This window comes from Archocentrus centrarchus, chromosome 17, assembly GCF_007364275.1.
Source record: "Archocentrus centrarchus isolate MPI-CPG fArcCen1 chromosome 17, fArcCen1, whole genome shotgun sequence".
Classification (NCBI taxonomy): domain Eukaryota; kingdom Metazoa; phylum Chordata; class Actinopteri; order Cichliformes; family Cichlidae; genus Archocentrus; species Archocentrus centrarchus.
This window is the reverse complement of record NC_044362.1, coordinates 21,701,156-21,720,005: the sequence shown is the minus strand read 5'-3', so window position 1 is coordinate 21,720,005 and position 18,850 is coordinate 21,701,156. Positions and strand designations below refer to the sequence as shown.

Here is an 18,850-nt window from a genome sequence, read left to right as displayed (position 1 = left end):
TTGACTGTAGCTGTGAATGTTTGTGTGAGCCGTTCAATAGACAGGCAACCTGTCCAGATGTAACCAGTTGCAATGAGATTTTTACTTTTACTTGGAGTGGCGAATAAATTGCAACATGGACACAAACACAACAGAACAAACAGAGTCGGGTACAGAAAAAAAAAAAAAAAAAACAAGAACAAGATGAAAGAAGTTGAGAGGGACGAGGTTGAACAGAGGGGAATAAAAGCCGGCCAAATCAGAGAAAACTCTAGTGTTCTCTAAAACTTCTTCTACCCAGCTCTGCCCATGCGGATATTAAATTGCCTCTCAGCTGTCTCTGATCTCAAGGAGACTGAACTGTTTAAAAGTCTGATATCACATTGCCTCTTTGCTCCTCTTTCTGCTGTCTCCCATCGAAGAACAAGCACACCGCTTTGTTTTAAAGCTCCACTCCCTCTCATATATTTGGAAATTTGTTTTTCTAGATGAAATTGACAAGCAACAGAGAAATCAATGAGATATAACAGTGGGGAAAAAGTATTTGATGCCGCTCTTCACTGTTTCTCAGCAGGCAGGACTGTATCCGCATTATGCAAATGCAACAAAGCCCTGTCTGTAGTTACAATGCATAGACAACATTGGAAACATCATCATCTCTCTCACTCTCTCTCTCTGTCCTCTTTCTCTGTCTCTTTCCCCCCTCACTGTCTGATCCAGCTGCTCATTTGGCAACAGAGCAAAGAAATAAATGAAGTGCTTCAGCGGAAGGAAAGCTTCACTGCGAGAGGAATTGTGGGCAGAAGGAGTGAGATGAGGATTTGGTGAGGGGGTTTTAAAGACAGTTTACTTAAATGAGTGTCTTTTTGGCTTAAAACATCAGTAGGACTTTTGGCTTAAGGCCACCACTTTCCAATCAACCTGTGTCCTTGGGTGTTTGGATTTCGTAACCAATTTGAAAAGCAGCGTTTATTCTTTTTAAGTGCAAAAGAAAACAACATGTACCAACAGCGTCTGTAGTCATGCTGAGCAGAAGGAAAGGATAAACCTGAGGAACAAAATGAAAGCAAATCTTTTGTTGTTTACTGTGTAACTCGGTTGTCCTTCAAACACTATGGTGTATCATTATATACACTCGCTGGCCACTTTGTTAGGAACATCTGTTCAACAGATTGCTAATGTAAATATCTAATCAGCCAATTACATGATGGCAACTCAATGCATTTACACCTGTAGCAATGGTCAACACGACCTCCTGAAGTTCAAACTGAGCATCAGAATGTGGAGAAAGATGATTCAAGTGACTCTGGCCGTCTACTGGGATTTTCCCACACAGCCATCTCTAGGGTATATAGCGAATGGTTGGAAAAAGAGAAAATATCCAGAGAACAGCAGGTCTCAGGTTGAAAATGCCTTGTTGATACCAGGGGTCAGATGAGAATGGACACTGAGCTGACAGAAAGGCAACAGTAACATAAATAACCACATTACAACCAAGGAATATAGACCCAGTAAACATGCCTTTGTGGGCCCACAGTGGGTAGCTGTGGGTGAAGTGTCAGGGCCAACACCAGATTTGGTTTTTGGGGCCCCTACATGGGTAGGGGTAGTATGTCCACCGTAGTGAGAAGGTGACAATTGTTGGTGTTATTATTTGTAAATGGAAGACCATCAGTTGTCTTCGTTCTGGAGCTCCTCTGGAGATCTTGCCTCATGGGGTGAGGATCATGCCAAGTCAACAAACGAGTGGCTATAGAAGAAGCACATTAAGGTCATGGAGTGGCCTAGCCAGTCTCCAGACCTCAAAAGGGGTTCCAACCTGATACTAGCAAAGTGTACCTAGCAAAGTGGCCAGTGAGTGTATGTATTAGGGTTCTCCATAGTCTGGTCATCCTATAGTCCCCCTATGAGAATGCCAATATGTTGGGTTATCATGCACTCAAGATAGCCCTCTCAACCTTCCACAGTGCATACTACTGCTGTTGGTGACGAGACTGACACCTGTTAGTTTATTTTCCACATCTAACATGATGAGAAAAAAGCTATAGCCTGCCAGTGGGAGAGCCTTCTTCACATACAGGAATTAATAATTTGGTGTACTAGTGATCAATATCAAGTGGATCAATATCAGCTCGACAGCTAAAAATTTATTAAATCTTAATACCTTACTTGACTTACTTTAATTTTTTGTCTTTTTTAAAAACTTTTTTCTTCTACTTTTAGTTGTTCTTCTAAAGTGTTCCATCCATCCATCCATTCATCCATTTTCTTCCACTTATCTGGGATCGAGTTGCGGGGGGCAGCAGCCTAAGCAGAGAAACCCAAAACTCCCTCTTCCCAGCCACCTCCTTCAGCTCGTCCATGGGACCCCAATGCGTTCCCAGGCCAGCTGAGAGATATAGTCCTCCTCCCAGTAGGATATGCCCGGAACACCTCACCCAGGAGGCATCCTAGTCAGATAACCACGAACCACGCACTACCTCGACTGACTCCTTTCGATGTGTAGGAGCAGTGGCTCTACTTTGAGCCCCTCCTGAATGGCTGCACTCCTCACCCAATCACCAGCCACACTTCGGAGGAAGCTCATTTCTGCCTCTTGTATTCACAATCACGTTCTTTCTGTCACAACCCAAAGCTCGTGACCAAAGGTGAGGGTAGGGATGAAGACTGACCAGTAAATTGACAGCTTCAGACCAGTGCAGCATCTGCATCACTGCAGACGCAGCCCCGATCCGTCTGTCAGTCTCCCGCTCCCTTCTCCCGTCACTCGACCCCGAGATACTTAAACTCCTCCACCTTCTTCTAAATTGTTTTCTGTGGGTGAAAATGCCCCACACACAGTGGACTCTTTCAAACAGTGACACAGAATGTTAAGGAGAAGAGAGAAGAGATAATCTTGCATCTCTGCAAACACAGAATTACATTAAGCTCTAATTTAAAATCAAGCCAACAGAAGGAAGTAGCATCCTTCTGTTTTTTGGTTGGTTTTTTTCCCACATTTTGAAATGATGCATGCTCCCCACACACACACACACATTCACTACAGAGGACTGAGGTAAGAGGATGAACCTCTGGGCACACTTGTCTGTGTCACAAGAAACTATAGCCAGGCAAATGAAATTTAACATAACTCTGATAACAACAATAATGGGAAAACAAACTGAACAAAAAAGCCCTCTGACAATAGAGATCATAGCCCATCAGAACAACCCTGATACATAGTCACATATCATACAGTCAAACAGGAACTTTTGCACTTGCTGTCTTTAAAACACCAAACAGAGAGAAGAGGTGTGGCTCTGGGAAAACAGCATACAGTGCATCATATGCTGAAAATACACCCCTCATCTGAGTAAACAGACAGCACCACACCATGCAAGTGAAATTGTTCAATTCTATACAAATTCCTTTAGGTGGCTAAAAACTTTAGATTTTGACATGTCAGAGGATTATTTTAGAACCTCTGTTTAGTTAGCCTTTGGAAAGCTAATGTTGGCTACGTGTTAGGAAACTGCTGTAGTGAGCTAAAGCAAACATGATGTCAGTTGCAGCTTCCTGATTTTCACTATAACTCTAATAAGTTGCACACAAATTCACATTTGGCCTGTATTCTTTCTCTATGACACATTCGTTTTTGGGTTTGGAAGTTTAGAAAAGTGCAGTTCTGGAATCCTCAAGGCTTTTTCACACCTATAGTTCATTTATTCTGGTCCGAGTCAGCTGATAAGTTTGTAAACTTGTAGCTTGTTCCTGTGGTTTGGTTTCTTTTCACATGGAGAAAACTACAAGTTAACTCGTAGCAAAACAAAACGTGTCACTACAAACTTGAGAGTGTTCAGTCTGCTTATCGGCCAGATAAGCAACAAAAGGAAGAGGAAGAGGAAGAGGAAGGTGTTGTGTTCTGGACTAGTATGGACATTGGAGGATGTACTTCAGGCAAAACTGTATGTTGCAGTTTGTGTACTCCGCACATCTACAGTACTCTGCTATATCCCCAAATGCAAAGCAAACTGGGCTAAGACCATTTTCTCCAAAGGGTTTCGGTGCTGTTGTTTTGGTCCACACCCGAGTGTGGATTATTATGTTCACATCTGCACAAACAAATCACACCAAGGGGGAAAACAAAGAGGAGTTTGATTTAACTGGACTCAAAAGTGCAAGCAGTGCATCCCAGCACAAGGAAACTTTATTGTTTTTTTTTTTGTTAGCACACAGAACTGACAAGAGGTCACCTTCATGTACCACAAAGTCATTGGAGAGCACCTGTGGGTTAGACCTTAATGCACCTGCTGCTATGTGGGCACTATGTGTGTAAACTCACTGTGGGTAGAAGAGAAAAAAAATTCAGAGTAAATATTCAAAATCATTTAAATCTCTATATTTTTCAACTATTTTTGATTTGTTTAATTTACACAAAGATTTCTTTGCTAATTTCTATTTGCAGAATTATTTTTTGGCCCACGAGCGTTTTTGCAGTGAGGCTGCTGAGCAACCATCCAAGCACTTCCCCAAAATGTCAAAGTGTTCATTACTGCCCCCCCACCATGGTTATACAGGGCAATTTGTGCCTTTTATAAAATGGCAATAGTGGACACATACAGGAAACTATCCAGAAAAAATTATGGTCGATCAGATTTGAAATTGAGGACACTGTGAGTTAATGTTTGGCATTTTAACACCCCCTTAGTCCACAGGGACACTCGCGTAAACAGCACTGTCCTTACAGACAGAATTTAACTGAATATAATACTTAATAATGAATTAACCTTTACTTCAGACCCTAAAGAAAAAAATGAGCAAAAATAGACCACAAAAGACTCTACACACACGCTCACACACAAGAACACAATCTGAACTCTCCCCCTCGGCAACTCTGGAATGGCCCGATTAGTTCCCATGACAACAAATCCCAACATGAAAGAGCGATCAGAAGAACTAATCAGCAGCAGCAGCCACTGTTACCGGCCATCAGAATCAGAAATGCAAAGATGACGAGTGAACCAGAGGTTACCAACGTGAAACGTGCGATTCGCTCTGCACTGTTTCATATTGTGGAGTTTTTATAAGGGACCGTTAGGATTAAGTTTATCTGTGGCGGCATAACCTGCTTATTCTCCGTTCCTGGAAACAGACGCAAATTCCTCTATGCAGGACAGAACATATAAAAAAATGACTGTGGAGGGCCGGACCACAGTGTTTACACAAGGCTGATCCAAGCACTGTAACAGTGATGCAACATACTGCAGTCAGCGAAGCTAACAGGAGCCCCTTGACTGAAAAGAAAAATGCATTTTATATATAAAATAAGAAATCGAGCAAGAGTGTGAAACAGCAGAGCAGCTTGAGATTTAAGTAAATGTTACTGTGGGCTCCTGAAACAGTTACACAATCAAATCAGATCACCTACATAGATCTACAGCATATGACCTATTTAGACTGAATGCATATGGTTGACATCTGTGACCTGACACTTCAAACAATCATGAAGGGTTTCAGCCCAGTGAGTCTATGCATCATGCATGTTTTTTTTAATTAAAAAAATTATTTAGACATAAGTTGTGACCATTAACTTATCATTGTTCTCATTAGCAATTATTACACATATAAAAAGAGCTCTAAAGAGTTAGTGGAACCATAAAAAATAGTTTTAAAAATTCTAAAATATCAAGCAAATGCTATGACTGAATTCCATTTTACCTTTTCAACTGATGTCCACTTATGATGACTAACTGGGGCTGACAAAAGTTGGCAGGTCTGAGCATCACACACTTCATTTACACTCACGCACTGGGGGTGAATTTTATGCACCTTTGTTTCTGCATCAGTTTATCAAAGAAACGTCTATTTATGTAAAAAGGAATTCACCAAAATCAGGCAGCAAGTAACATGTCAGCATGCAGTTGAATAAAACGAGACTCTCAGGCAGTAATGCTCGCAAATAATTATTATTGCTTATTTTGCCGCTTAATATGATTTATGCTGAGTCAACACACATACAGGTATAGTTTAGTATTTTATTTTGTGTGTGCCTGGTTCAAGACACTCAGAGTATGAAAGGTTGACTTCTCTGATATCAGGCAATTTGCTTATTATGTGTGCTACCTACTTTGTGATGATAAATTCACTTTCATTTATCAGCCTTGTAAAACTGTGGCTCAGAAAGTGATAGAAAATGACCTCATGTTGGACCCGGCCTCCTTGTTCTTTCTGACTCCTGCGTGGCACGGTGCTAGAGAGCTAAATGCTGTGCCATTGCTGACTAAAATCACAACACTCTTTGTGTGTGTGCATGTGTTTGTCAGTGTGCACAGTAGAGATACCAACTACAAAAAAAAGATTCTCCAGTTGTTCATATTTTAGGAGTAAAAAGAAGCCTGCCTTGCTGATTAATGTTATAGATTTTTTTTTTCTAAATAACTACTCTGCTGTTTTTATCTTCATATTCATAACTTATTATAAATGCTCTGTCCTCTGTGTTCCCCAGCCCCCTGTACCTTTTGGTTCCAGATCATTCCATCTGTCCATAGAGAAAACCCTGTACAATGTAATTAAACTTCCCACTGCCACAGCCACCTCTCTGCTATCAGACAAACCTTGAGTGAAGTCGCAGGCTTACACCGAGCGCCAAGAGATGCTTTCACAAAAGTGGCTCAACCAAAAAGCAAGAAAGAACTGCTTAAAACTCAAATCAATAAAATAATGAATGCCTACAATTAAATGTGGCTCTGAATGGAAGCTAATCATCAGTAATACTAGTCTACACACGAGTTCTTCTCCAAAATAAGATTCACGGACACTGACTGCCTGACATGATCAAAATGAGGCATGAAGCAAAAGGAAGCTTTCTTTTAAAATATGCAACATAAAATATTTGTGAATTATTTATTCAGTAGACTTAATGTTTATTATGTAACAGTTCAGGCTTGAAGAAATCACGATGGACAAATCTAACTTTGTTCTGACATCTTATGGAGTTATTTATCCATTAATAATAATTGGCAGATTAATTAGTGAAAATAGTCATGAAAATCTTCTGAACTGTACCTCTAAATTCAAGTATGGGCATTACTTTCACACTAAACTGAGCATGATAAAGAAAAAAAAACTTCTAAGTCTAAACATACAGTATTAAAACAAGTACTAAAAAGTACAAATACTGTAGTTCCAGTATTTGTACATAATTGGCTAGTCTAGGCTCTATAACAGCAGCACTAAAGAGACACTGTGTCATACATGAGAGAGATGTCAGACCGGATTACAATCTAGGTCCAGTGCTTCTGTGTAAAACGCCTGGTTAGGCTATGAAGGCGCCCCCTCCTCCTCTTCATCACTCACATTCCCCTAGTGTAACGCTGGCGGTGCTCTCTGAACTATCAGACACGAGATGTTATTACAACAGTACCAGCAATTCTGCAAAATTGCACTTTCTGAGTGGCTTTTTAGAGCTCCAGAGCCCATCCAACTAAACCGAAATGCAGCCTGTATGCCGAGATGGTTCATTTACTGTAGAAGATCAGTGATGGGAGGCTCAGTGAAGCCTAGTATGGCGGGTTTAGTAAAGATGCTTCTGGTTTGTGGGAATGTGCATGATAACAAAAGAGGGGTAAGGGGCATTGCATTGCGAGCGTATTTCCAAAATACCCCCGAAAAAGTCAATGGAATGCTGAAAGCTGCAGGATGGCGGAATAAGTGTGCAAACGGCAACAAAGGAAAAAGCGTGTGTACGACGCTTAATGAAACAATGCATCCCAGAAGCACCTACCTTGATGTTGTCAGGCGGATACTTGTATCTGTGCATCTCCTCTGCTGAAGCACCACTAACTGTATTCACATCATCCGAGGATGAAAAAAGAAAATCTAATGAAAAATAAAAACTCTCAATAAGCGTTTAGTTTGAAGAATCTGGAAAAACACACACACACACACATACAAAAAGCTAGAAGCTCAGCTCAGCTCGACTCTGCTCGGGATAACTACACTGTTTTCCCACAGACAGGCTATTATGTCTGCTCTTCATCAGGGAAAAAGCCTCATAGTTGTAGCGTTAAGCCAGCGGCTAGCGCAGCCCATGACGATATTCTACCGCAAACCCGGGGAGAACAGAGATGCTCTGCTCATGATTTCCCGTCATCCCGCTGTGTTTTGATGATGATGTTAAGAAAGCAGAGAAAGGATGCTCTCAGGATGTGGCAGCAAGCAGGTCCCTTTCCTCCTGCTGCCTACGGAAGCCTGCGCGCTCCAGGTTTTCCTTCGCTTTTTATTCTGTTGCGATACAAGGCGAGGTGGTAATTTCACAACCCCCATTATTATTATTAGTAGTAGTAGTAGTAGTATTATAATTATTATTTACTACTCGTTATACTACAGTTAACAAAATAATATACTGCAAGATTTTGAACAGATGTGACTGAAAGAAAAAATTAAGCACAAAATAAGAATCTAAATTTAAAGAGAAAAAACAACTCCAGCTTAAATTCTACCTTAAATTTACTTTAAAAAATGTTTGTTTTTTTCTAACCCATATTCTGTAGGTTTGGTATTATAGTCTAAATATTGGAAAATGTTATTCAAGCTTTAAACTGAAGAAAATAAAATGTTTTTAAAGACCAGACAATTACATACAAAAAACAAACCAACCATGCCCACTTGTTTTTGTTTAATCTAGACCTCTTACAAGATTTAGTTTAACTCCATATATCCAAAGTTTCAATGTTTTTTTGTTTTGTTTTTGTGGTATTTGGTACTTTGCTCCTTGTTGACACTTACATTGTGGGTTCAGACATAGTTGATCACATGGCCTCATATTTTTACTCAAAATAAATCACAAATATAGTTCTGTCAATAATTGATGAAATAAAAAATATGGTTACCAGAAAAACTGTAACTGTAAATTGAACTCATAGTTTGCCCTAAACGTTGATCGGCACATTTTAGAGGTTAGTAAACTGGTTTTAAGGGTCTTAGCGGTTTAAAACAGGACAGTATATTACACAGCAAGATTAAGGCCTTTATTGTGACCAAAACATTTTAAGACTTTGTGCTTCCACAGCACAAACGGAAACGTTTCCAGTGATCAGCAGCATCAAGGCAGATGTTGCGGATTTCAGAGCCATCTAGTGGAAGCAAATACAAACTGCAAAGAATAAAAACGGCCTTTAGTGGCCCGAGTGATCATGCGCCACATTTATTAGACAAAGACAATCAAACACACAGAAAAACAACCAGACATCTTGAACCATTTTATTTTCCTCATGGACATTTATGAAGGCAGAAACAAAACTCTGATTTTATTTTCATTATACACAATGTCAAAAAAAAACTGAGCTGTTTTCCATGTCACCATCACGTCAACATAATGTACACACAGTACCATCTACTGAAAGCCCGGGGTTTGGTACACAGCCTGGTTCTCCAGAGGCTGGCGTCACATTTGATTATTGTTCATGAAAACAAAGATGATCTCACTGCTCCGTCACTTTTGTGAGGCCAGGTTTACTTCACTGTTCACACTCGAGTAAGTGGAGGGAAAATTACAAGGGAAAAAAAAAAAAAAAAAAAAATTAAAAAAAAGACTATTCACAATAAACCGTGGTCTGTCACATCTGTGGAATGATCAAAAACAGAAATTTTCCAGATATGTGTATACACACACACGCCACCATTACACATTAGATTATAATTTGCAATATTAAAGGACTTTTTTTGCTTTTCACACCCACCTAAATTTTATTCTACTGGCAGTGCAGAAAATCAGTTACGCCCAGATTCTTAAATTAACACCACCTGAAACGCTACTTTTCAACTTTTACTCAGGCAATTCAGTTTTAAAACATAAATGAATGGAACTTTAAGGAATGTTGAACATAAATGTGAAGTTAACACTGCAACTCAAGACAGCCGACTGAGCATATTCAAAAGCTGAATTTTGATAAAAAAAAAGATCATATGAAGCTACGTAGAAGAGCTGTGTGTAAAATTTGGATTTTAAAATTATGGAGCAGTAAAGTTCTGGAGGTTGGTTTGGACCCTCGAAAAATGACAGTAATGCTACAGGAAAAGGAGAAAATACCTGATATTAATGGTGGTAACATTTTGTTTTCTTTTCTAGTAACTGACTAGCATATTAATTTTTCAAGCAATTTTAATATTCCAGCTTTCATGAAGGCCATTTTTGTGGAAGCTTGTTGCCAGGCAGAGCTAATTCGAAAGTTATATAAAAATTTCAAGTTAGGCAATTTCGACTTACTGATTCAAACTAAGTCAAAATTTTGAGATGACCCAAAATTTTGTATTATGGATGGCACATCCATGAGGCTCAACATGACACTTTCAAGAGTGAAGGAAATTAATATTTGATTAAACCCCATTTGACCTCCCAAAGAACATGCAACCTACCCCTGGCTTTACTGATTATTTCAGTTAAGTAATCAATTTTTTAAACTTCATAAATTCTCCATCACTGTATCTGGGCCACTGTGTGGATTAGGACCATTAGCCTATCAGCAAAGAACAGATTTTAAAAAAAAAAAAGAAGAAACCCATCTGACAGACCAGGCTACAAACACAACGATAAACAGCCTCATGCTTCACAGGAAAAAAGATCACATGTCCAGCATACACACACACACACGCACACACACATATTTTCAAATACTCCAGTGTAAATTTTTAACTACCATTCAACAAGAGTGGTCCGATAAAAATGATGCACTCAAACCAAGTCATCGATGTAAACCTCTCCTGAATCTGTCAATGCAGAGGCTCTCAAGACTGCCCCGTTTTCTTCTGCTGCTCATCAAGCTAAATCATCACAGAGTTTACTCACTTACATCATGTAATGATAAAAAGGGAGGTATGAAATGCACAAGAAAAACACAGACTCAACTTTTTTTCCCCAGTTTTCTTATTCAATATTCATCCTTCCCTTAAGACATAAGAACAGGGTATGGATGTACCAACTCTTGTATGAATGATGGTTAAAAACAATACCAGGCAAATAGAGACATTTAAATAATTTACGATGTATTTACACAATATTCGATCTTTTTCTGTTCCAGCAGTGTCTCGCTCTCTTCTCAGCATCTGAATTCATCTTCTAGTCACCCATCTTTACTTTCGACGTCTGAGGAGAAACACAAATCAGTAATTATAACGTTTAGAGTAAAAAGTCAACTTTAAAGTCTCTGCAACAAAAACTGGACTTTTGTGAAAGTAACAGCTGTCTGCCTCATTCACCTGCAGAATAGCTACAATGACGCCGAACAGGCCGATCGCACTGCCAAAGATTTCAACAATGAGGATCTTCACGAAGAGGCTGGGGTTCTGGGCGTCTGCCAAAGCGGCTCCGCTACCCACGATGCCGACACAGATGCCACAGAAAAGGTTGGAAAAGCCCACAGTCAGACCAGCTCCAAACATGGAGTAACCTGATCGGACGGAAAACAAAATGAGTGAGAGATCATCAGGACTAACTCACAGTGCAATCATCTACAAGAATCATGCTCCCTGTTTGATTCGGGAAGAGTTTAAGGTAATCAATCTCATAGCTAACTTTGAAGAATGAAGCAAACTTTTTTTTTTTCTTTATTGTTGGCAACCAGGACTAAAGAATCAAGCTCACAGTTAGATCCATAAGTTTTTGGACAAAGCAACATTTTTAAAATTATTTTGCCTCTGTACACCACTACAGAGAATTTAAAAAAAATGAGCAATATGTGACTGAAGTGCAAACTTTCAGCTTTAATTCACATAAATTTCCCATTACCCATTTTGACACAGTCCCCCATTTTCAGAAGCTCAAAATTAATGGGACTAACTAATATAATTTTAAATATAAGGATTTTTTTTAAAGACTTGGATGAAACTGCTTTACAGGGAATGTTTCCCCAGAGGCTAGAACCCATGGACATTACCAAATGCTGTATTTCCTCCCTTGACATGCGCTTCCAAGCTTCCAGGCAGCCACCTTCAGTTGCTGCTTCTTTGTGGGTCTCTCTGCATTCAGTTTTGTATTTAATAACTATAAAGCATGCTCTACTGGGTTGAAATGAGGAGACTGAATTGGCCATTGAACAATATCTAAATTCTATGCCCTGAGAAACTCTTGGGTTGCTTTTGCAGTATGCTTTGGGTCATTATCCACTTGCACTGTGAAGCACTGTCCAATCAGTTCTGCAGGACTTGACTGAATCTGAGCAGTATCGCATCACCCTGTACACTTCACAGTTCAGCCTGATACTTCTATCAGCAGTCAGATCATCAATAAACCATAGAGGCCCGGTTACACTGGCACAAGCCCATGCTGCACAATCGCCTCCACCATGTTTGACAGATAATGTAGTATTGCTTTGGATCATGAACTGTTCTCTCTTTCTCTATACTTTCTCTTCATCTTAGTTTCATCTGTACAAAGATTTTTTTTCAGAACTGTACAGGCTCTTTCAGATGTTTTCGGGCCTTCCTGATCTTGTACCTTGTTGTAAACCCTCTGTATATTCATGAATGGTCTCTTGATTGTAGACTTTGACACTGGTATGCCTTCCTCCTCAATTGTGTTTTCAACTTTGTCACATGTTGTGAAGCTGTTTTTCTTAACCGTGGATACAATTCTGTCTTCTGTGGTCTTCCAGGCCTTTGGTGTTGCTCAGCTGGTCAGTGCATTAATTGTTTTGAAGAATGTACCAGATTGATTTGGCCACTCTTGAAGTTTTTACTATCTTTCTGATGTTTCTTTTGTTGTTCCAGTATGTAGCTACCAAATGCAAGGTCAACAATGGAATCAACTCTGGATATTTTATCTTCTTGATCTGTCATGATATAAGACGGGACCAGGCCACACCTGGCCAGGAAACTGCTTGTCAGAGAATTGTGAATTGATTTTGGGGAAATAAATATAAACATGGTTGTAATTCCCAAACAGTTAATGCAATTTTTTTTGTAAACCCCCTGGTATTAAAGCTGGGATTTTCCTTTATGTCTTGCATTCAGGAGTTTTAAGTCTGTTTTCTTACCAGCTTGGTAGTTTCGCCCCCCGATAGTGTCAGGAGTTTTTCCGGTGAAGTTCTGTAAGATAAAATAAATCATTTTTAGAATAATTGTTCTGAGGTCTAGAATCATGTTTCACTTGTTTTTGTCCCTTATAAATGCAGCTTAATTTTAAGGCTGTGCTCTTCTCTGTGCGGCCTTCCTTGCATTATTTACAAGTTAAAGTTTTTACTTACCTCAGCCATATTGCTGATGACAATAGCCATGATGATGCCATAAATTGCAACAGCTTCACAGAAGATAATGCTATAGAGGGAGGAACAGAGTGAAAAAGGGTCACTAATTCTCTGCAAAACTCTGCAGACCTATAGTACTAAATGGAGGTTAGTGGTGCTAGGTAAAACAGATGATCGCTGTCTTTGACTGAGCTTACCTAACCAAATTTTTGGTTTTGATTCGTGGAGCCTTGACACCACCACCAATAATGCTAGACCCAGTGACGTAGATCCCCCTGGGAAACAAATAAAAGCAAAAAAATCATTTACAAAAACATTTTAATGTTACAGAGAGCCAACAATTGATATAAATGGAAGCAGGAGAAGCATCACCACACAGCACAAGTTAAATGACTACTACTATTCAGCTTCACTCTAAAAATGACCCATTTACACGTAGTATAAATACACATCTCTTGTGATCCAAATAGTTTTCAATGCATTTAAGACTTGTAATGATCCAAAAACACGATAAAAATGATCCATTTCAACACACAGTCGCAACACATTTTTTATTTAATGAACTTAATGGGTTAAAAAAACTAAACAATAAAATGGGATTAATTAAATGAAAACAAATCAGCTGAACACAGATCCAAGTATAAGAGTAAATAAACAGCCAGCCCAGAGACTCGTAGGTTGTGTGGGAAACAAATGACAACGTATTTCTCAATAGTTTTAAATGGCAGGAAGATTGCAAGAGCAAGAAATGTGTATAATAATCTCATGCAGAAAAGAGATATCAGTTATTCAGTGTGCTAATCACTTAAGCAAATACAGAAGTCATTGTAATCCAGCAACCTGTGGATCAGACTGAAGATCAGCGTAGATACAATAAGTTCAGTCCCTGATGAACCACAACACTTGAACAAATCAGCAGCTTTGTGAGCAGCATGCAGCTGATTTTTTTTCCATGTCCCACAGACCACTGGCTGGAGCAGGCTTCTATCTGCAGCTGAATCTGTAAAGGAATACAACTAGAGCTCTCTGGCTGCCCACAAATCAGAAGACCTGTGGTTCGATCCCAGACGCTTCTAGTCCACTTGCTGAATTGTTCTTGGTCAAGATAATGAACCCCAAACCACCCCAATGAATCCACTGACATTTCAGTGTGTGTGTGTGTGTGTGTGTGTGTGTGTGTGTGTGTGTGTGTGTGTGAGAGAGATAAAGCTACTTAAAGTGCATAGAAAGAATAAAGCTCAGCTTAAATGGATGAATGTGGTTTGTAGTGTAAAAGCAGTGATACTAGAAAGACCTGTATAAATAGAAGTCCTTTTAGTGCAGCTTCTGTGTGTGCATTTTATATTTTTCTTTCCCCCCAATTTTCTGCCTTTTATTATTTCACAGATTTGATGGGCAGTAGTATGAACTTGAAGCAGTGTTACTCACCAGGCAGCTCCCACCACAGACAAAGATATAGCCAAGCCAATGCCCAGATTGGCCCACATGAAAGGAGAAGTCTCGGTCAGGAACCTGTGAGTAAAATATATAAAGTATAGTTAAGTACAGCTCATACAGAGTCGACTTTGTAAGAAACATCCAATGTTTGAAATACCTTTTTTTTTTTTTTTTTTTTTAAAAAGACACTCTTGAATAACCTGTTTTCAATTCAAACCTTTCATCAGCACTCACCCCAGACAGATCCAAAAACAATATAAATGTCTCTATGGCTCACAGCCCACTTACAGCATAAATATACTGGCTGCATACTGAGTATTTTCTTTCATCTCAAGGGAATCATTAGCTAGTATTACACTAATGGTAAAAATAAGTTATAAAACAAATTTACACTTTCATTGACACTTTTACTTCCAATCTTAAAAAAAAAAAAATATATATATATACTTGAATACTTCTTATCCGTCATGTGAAACAGACTGGTGCCTCACTATCTCTAGAAAAAGGGAAAGACGGGCACTGAATCTGTCACAGAGGAAGCAGGCAACACAAACTAGCCTATGTTGCAAAGCTTCTATCTGTATTCTTACAGTTGTGCAATGTGGGAAAAGTTTTATTGCCCAAAACCTCAGTACTGTATTGTTCCTGGTAGGCCCACTTAAAACATTTAACTAAAACAAAGGATTGGGAGTCAAATCAATTCAAAAATGATCACTACATTTCTTCTTTCAGCTGCCCCCCTTTAAAGCTCACCACAGCGTATCATCATTTTAGTCACTCCCAATGAAAATCTTAACATCTTCAGCTCTGCCTCCTGTCTTTTTGTCAGTTCCACCATCTCCAAATTGTACATCATAGCAGGTCTCACTACCATCATGTAAAACTTCTTTCACTCTTGCTGCTACCCTTCTGTCATAAATCCCCTCTGCCACTAATCTCCACCCACTCCACCCTACCTGCACTTCTTCACTCTTCTTCTTCACTGTCCATTGCTATGGATAGTTGACCCCAAGTATTTAACCTCATCCACCTTCACTACCTCTGCTCCTTGTAGCTTCACATTTCCACCCATCTCCCATTCACACACACACACGTAGTCTGTCTTGCTTCTACTGACCTTCATTCCTCATCTCTCCAGAGTACCTCTCCAGGCTGTCCTCCACCTATTCCTACCTGCACTACAGATCACAATGTCTTCAGCAGACACAGTCTGTGGAGACTCCTGCCTGAGCTCATTTGTCAGCCTGTCCATCACCACTGCAAACAGGAAGGACCTCAGAGCAGATTCCTGATGTAATCCCACCACCATCTACTGTACACCGCACCACCATCTCATTGGTCTCATACATGCTGCCTCCCTCATGCAGCACTACAGTTCCTCTCTTGTCACCCTATTATATAATTTCTCTAGCTCCACAAAGACACAGAGTAACTCCTTCTGACCTTCTCTATACTTCCCCATCAACACTCTCAAAGCAAACATCACATCTGTAGTGCTCTCTCTCTCTCAACATGAATCCATACTGCTGCTCACTAATCATCACCTCCCTTCCTAACCTAACCTACCTTCAACAGCTCTTTCCCACAGCTTCATGGTATGGCTCATCAGCTTTTCCCCCAGGTATAATAATGATTTTAAGTAACGATGACTCTTTACCTGCAGACAGCAGCTGTGTGCAAAGAATACTTACCACGCCACATCAAAGCGGAATCCCAGGTCAAATATAGTGTAGCAGATCCCTGCGGAAACAGTGACGGTAATTTTTAGGCATATGTGGAAAACGTTCTTGCACGGCTTGCGTGTATGATAACGCTTTAACAAACCATTTCGTCCACAGGTTAGGGTTATTCCTGCATTAGTAAACCTGTTCCCTGCAGCGCGTGTGAAACAGTCACACTTGTGTGCTACAGTTATGGAAAGAAGCTGTAGCTTCAGTGTGACCACTCACTCACACTCACGTGAAACCCGCTTTAGTTCCTGCTTGTCAGTCAGCTGCACACACCAACACCTAGCCGGCTAACGTTAGCATAGCGCAAATACACGACTTAAACTACTATAAGAAAAACAACCCTAGCATATCAAAATACCTCCAAATGACAGAAAATCTGAAGCTAATCAAACTAAAACGCAACCACTATTATCAAACGTTACAACCTCTGGAAATATCTGCTGAGAGTAGCACTTTAAGCTAACTACTCTTAGCTAACAGCGGGGCTAGCCGACAGCCTAGCTGAAACCGTGTGGTTTGTGTTAAATGTTAACACAATTCGTTTTTATTATATTCAACAAGAAGTTGTGCTTTGGTGCATCATTCCTATCGTGCATTAATAAACCAATCGTCTATTTGCTAACTAACCTACCGACTACAGCCGCAACTATCCCAGTATTTAGACGGATCCTGATATACAGCCCTCAAACATAGCAAAGTCACCAAGTCGCGAAAAGACAGCGATTAACTACATGATAATCACTGCAAATGTATACGAAATGCATAGTTTTATTCATTTATTTTGTTATTCTGAGTCATTTTCCTGTCAAATAAAACCTCACCGACGATTAGTATGGTGCTCCAGAAGGCCAAGTGACCCCCGTATAGAGAATGGCGTGTCCGTTCATCATCCACTCTAGCAGCATCTATCCGCCAGGTTAACCTGCTCAATCAGCGAGATATACTTGGCTCAAATTTAAAATCTGATGCCAGTACAACCGAGATAGCGATATAATGCAGTTTTACGAAGCGCTACCAGTCGACGGAGGAGGAAGAGCATCAAAAGGAGAAGCTGGTTGATGTCAGCTGATCCAGCTCGACTAGCATGTGACCCAGGACTTGGGGGAGGGCTGCGTTCGGTTATGGTTTTTTTTTTTTTTAACTTAACCACCATCGTCTTATAACAAACGTTTAATACAGTGTTTATTCTTAATTTACTAATCAAATAACACTGTAACTTACACAAATACAGGGTTAGATATACAGTATAACCGATAGAAAAACGGAAGCCAACAGAGGTATAAATATTATCGTGGAAGACCGCATTCGACGTTTGAGAGTTAACTGCAGTGCACATAGCGGGCGCTAGATGTCACTATTGTACGCGTAAAGGTAGCGCGACTACAACACACGAATGATAAATTAAAGGAAAAATCCAATCTATATCTGCTGATATGCTATGGTGACACAAACCAATAAAATGTTCATCTGACTGATCATCTTTATCCTGTAATTAAATATATCTCTCTTGATGGGACTGATCATTTCCAATAGGAATGTTCCCATCCTTAGGCCATGAGGGGGTCACTGTATTGTTGACTGTAAAAATGCTGTCAATGATATGTTATGGTCTTTATAATCACCTGATCTCAACCAATCTGAAGAGTTATGGGAGATTTTGGACCAAAATTCTTCTAGTGCTAAAAATGTAAAATCACATGGAAAAGAAAAAAAAAAAAGAAAAAACGGCCCCTAACTCTAACCAGTTTTGTGTCCACACATGACGGACAATTTAGCAAAGAACAGATTTTAAAAATGTATATTCCGGCACTTTGTTACTTGCAGTCTGTTGCAAGAACACATTATTTGTTCTTGTTTCTTTTTTTAATTGACATAAAATGCCAGGCATTTAATAGTATTTTTGCATCAACAAGGTGATTTCCAGAGAACTATAACTGATAACTTGGCATGTCTCAGCATGGTGTGCAGTGTGTCCTTAAAAAACTGAGATAACTGGACAAGAAAGAAGTGGCAGACCTAAAAAAAAAAAAAAAAAAGTTATCTACAGCAGTTGATTCAGTTACTCTTCACTGGAGCCTGATCAGAATTTGTCTCTGTGGAAGAGAAACACAATAACTGGAAAGCAGTGGCAGCAAATCTTATGGTGTGATGAACCCAGATTTGACATTTTTTGGTTCAAATTGAGGTCAATCTGTATGGAGGTCAGGAGAGAGAGGTACAACAGTGAGTGTCTACAGCCATCTGTAAAACACAGTGGAGGCTCTGTCATGTCTGGGGCTGCATTTCAGCCAGTGGTGTTGGGGATCTTATCAGAGCTGATTAAATTTGATTCAGCTTTATTTAGCACCAAATCACAGCAACAATTGCCTCAAGGCACTTTATATTGTAAGTTAAAGACCCTACAATAGTACCACTCTGAAAAATTGATGGAATTATGAATGCAGAAAGCTACCAACAAATTTTTGATCCACCATCCAATACCAT

General features: G+C 39.7%; 1 protein-coding gene across 1 annotated transcript; it reads right to left on the bottom strand.

The window, feature by feature from the left end:
- Positions 1-9,149: 9,149 nt before the first annotated feature.
- LOC115795982 (V-type proton ATPase 21 kDa proteolipid subunit) lies at positions 9,150-17,454 on the bottom strand. Its single transcript, XM_030752148.1, is given in 9 exon segments — positions 9,150-11,101; positions 11,215-11,405; positions 12,990-13,041; positions 13,200-13,269; positions 13,397-13,474; positions 14,628-14,711; positions 16,328-16,376; positions 17,188-17,220; positions 17,223-17,454. Coding segments are annotated over 9 exon segments (633 nt in total). The 5' UTR covers positions 17,272-17,454; the 3' UTR covers positions 9,150-11,074.
- Between the last annotated feature and the right edge of the window lie 1,396 nt (positions 17,455-18,850).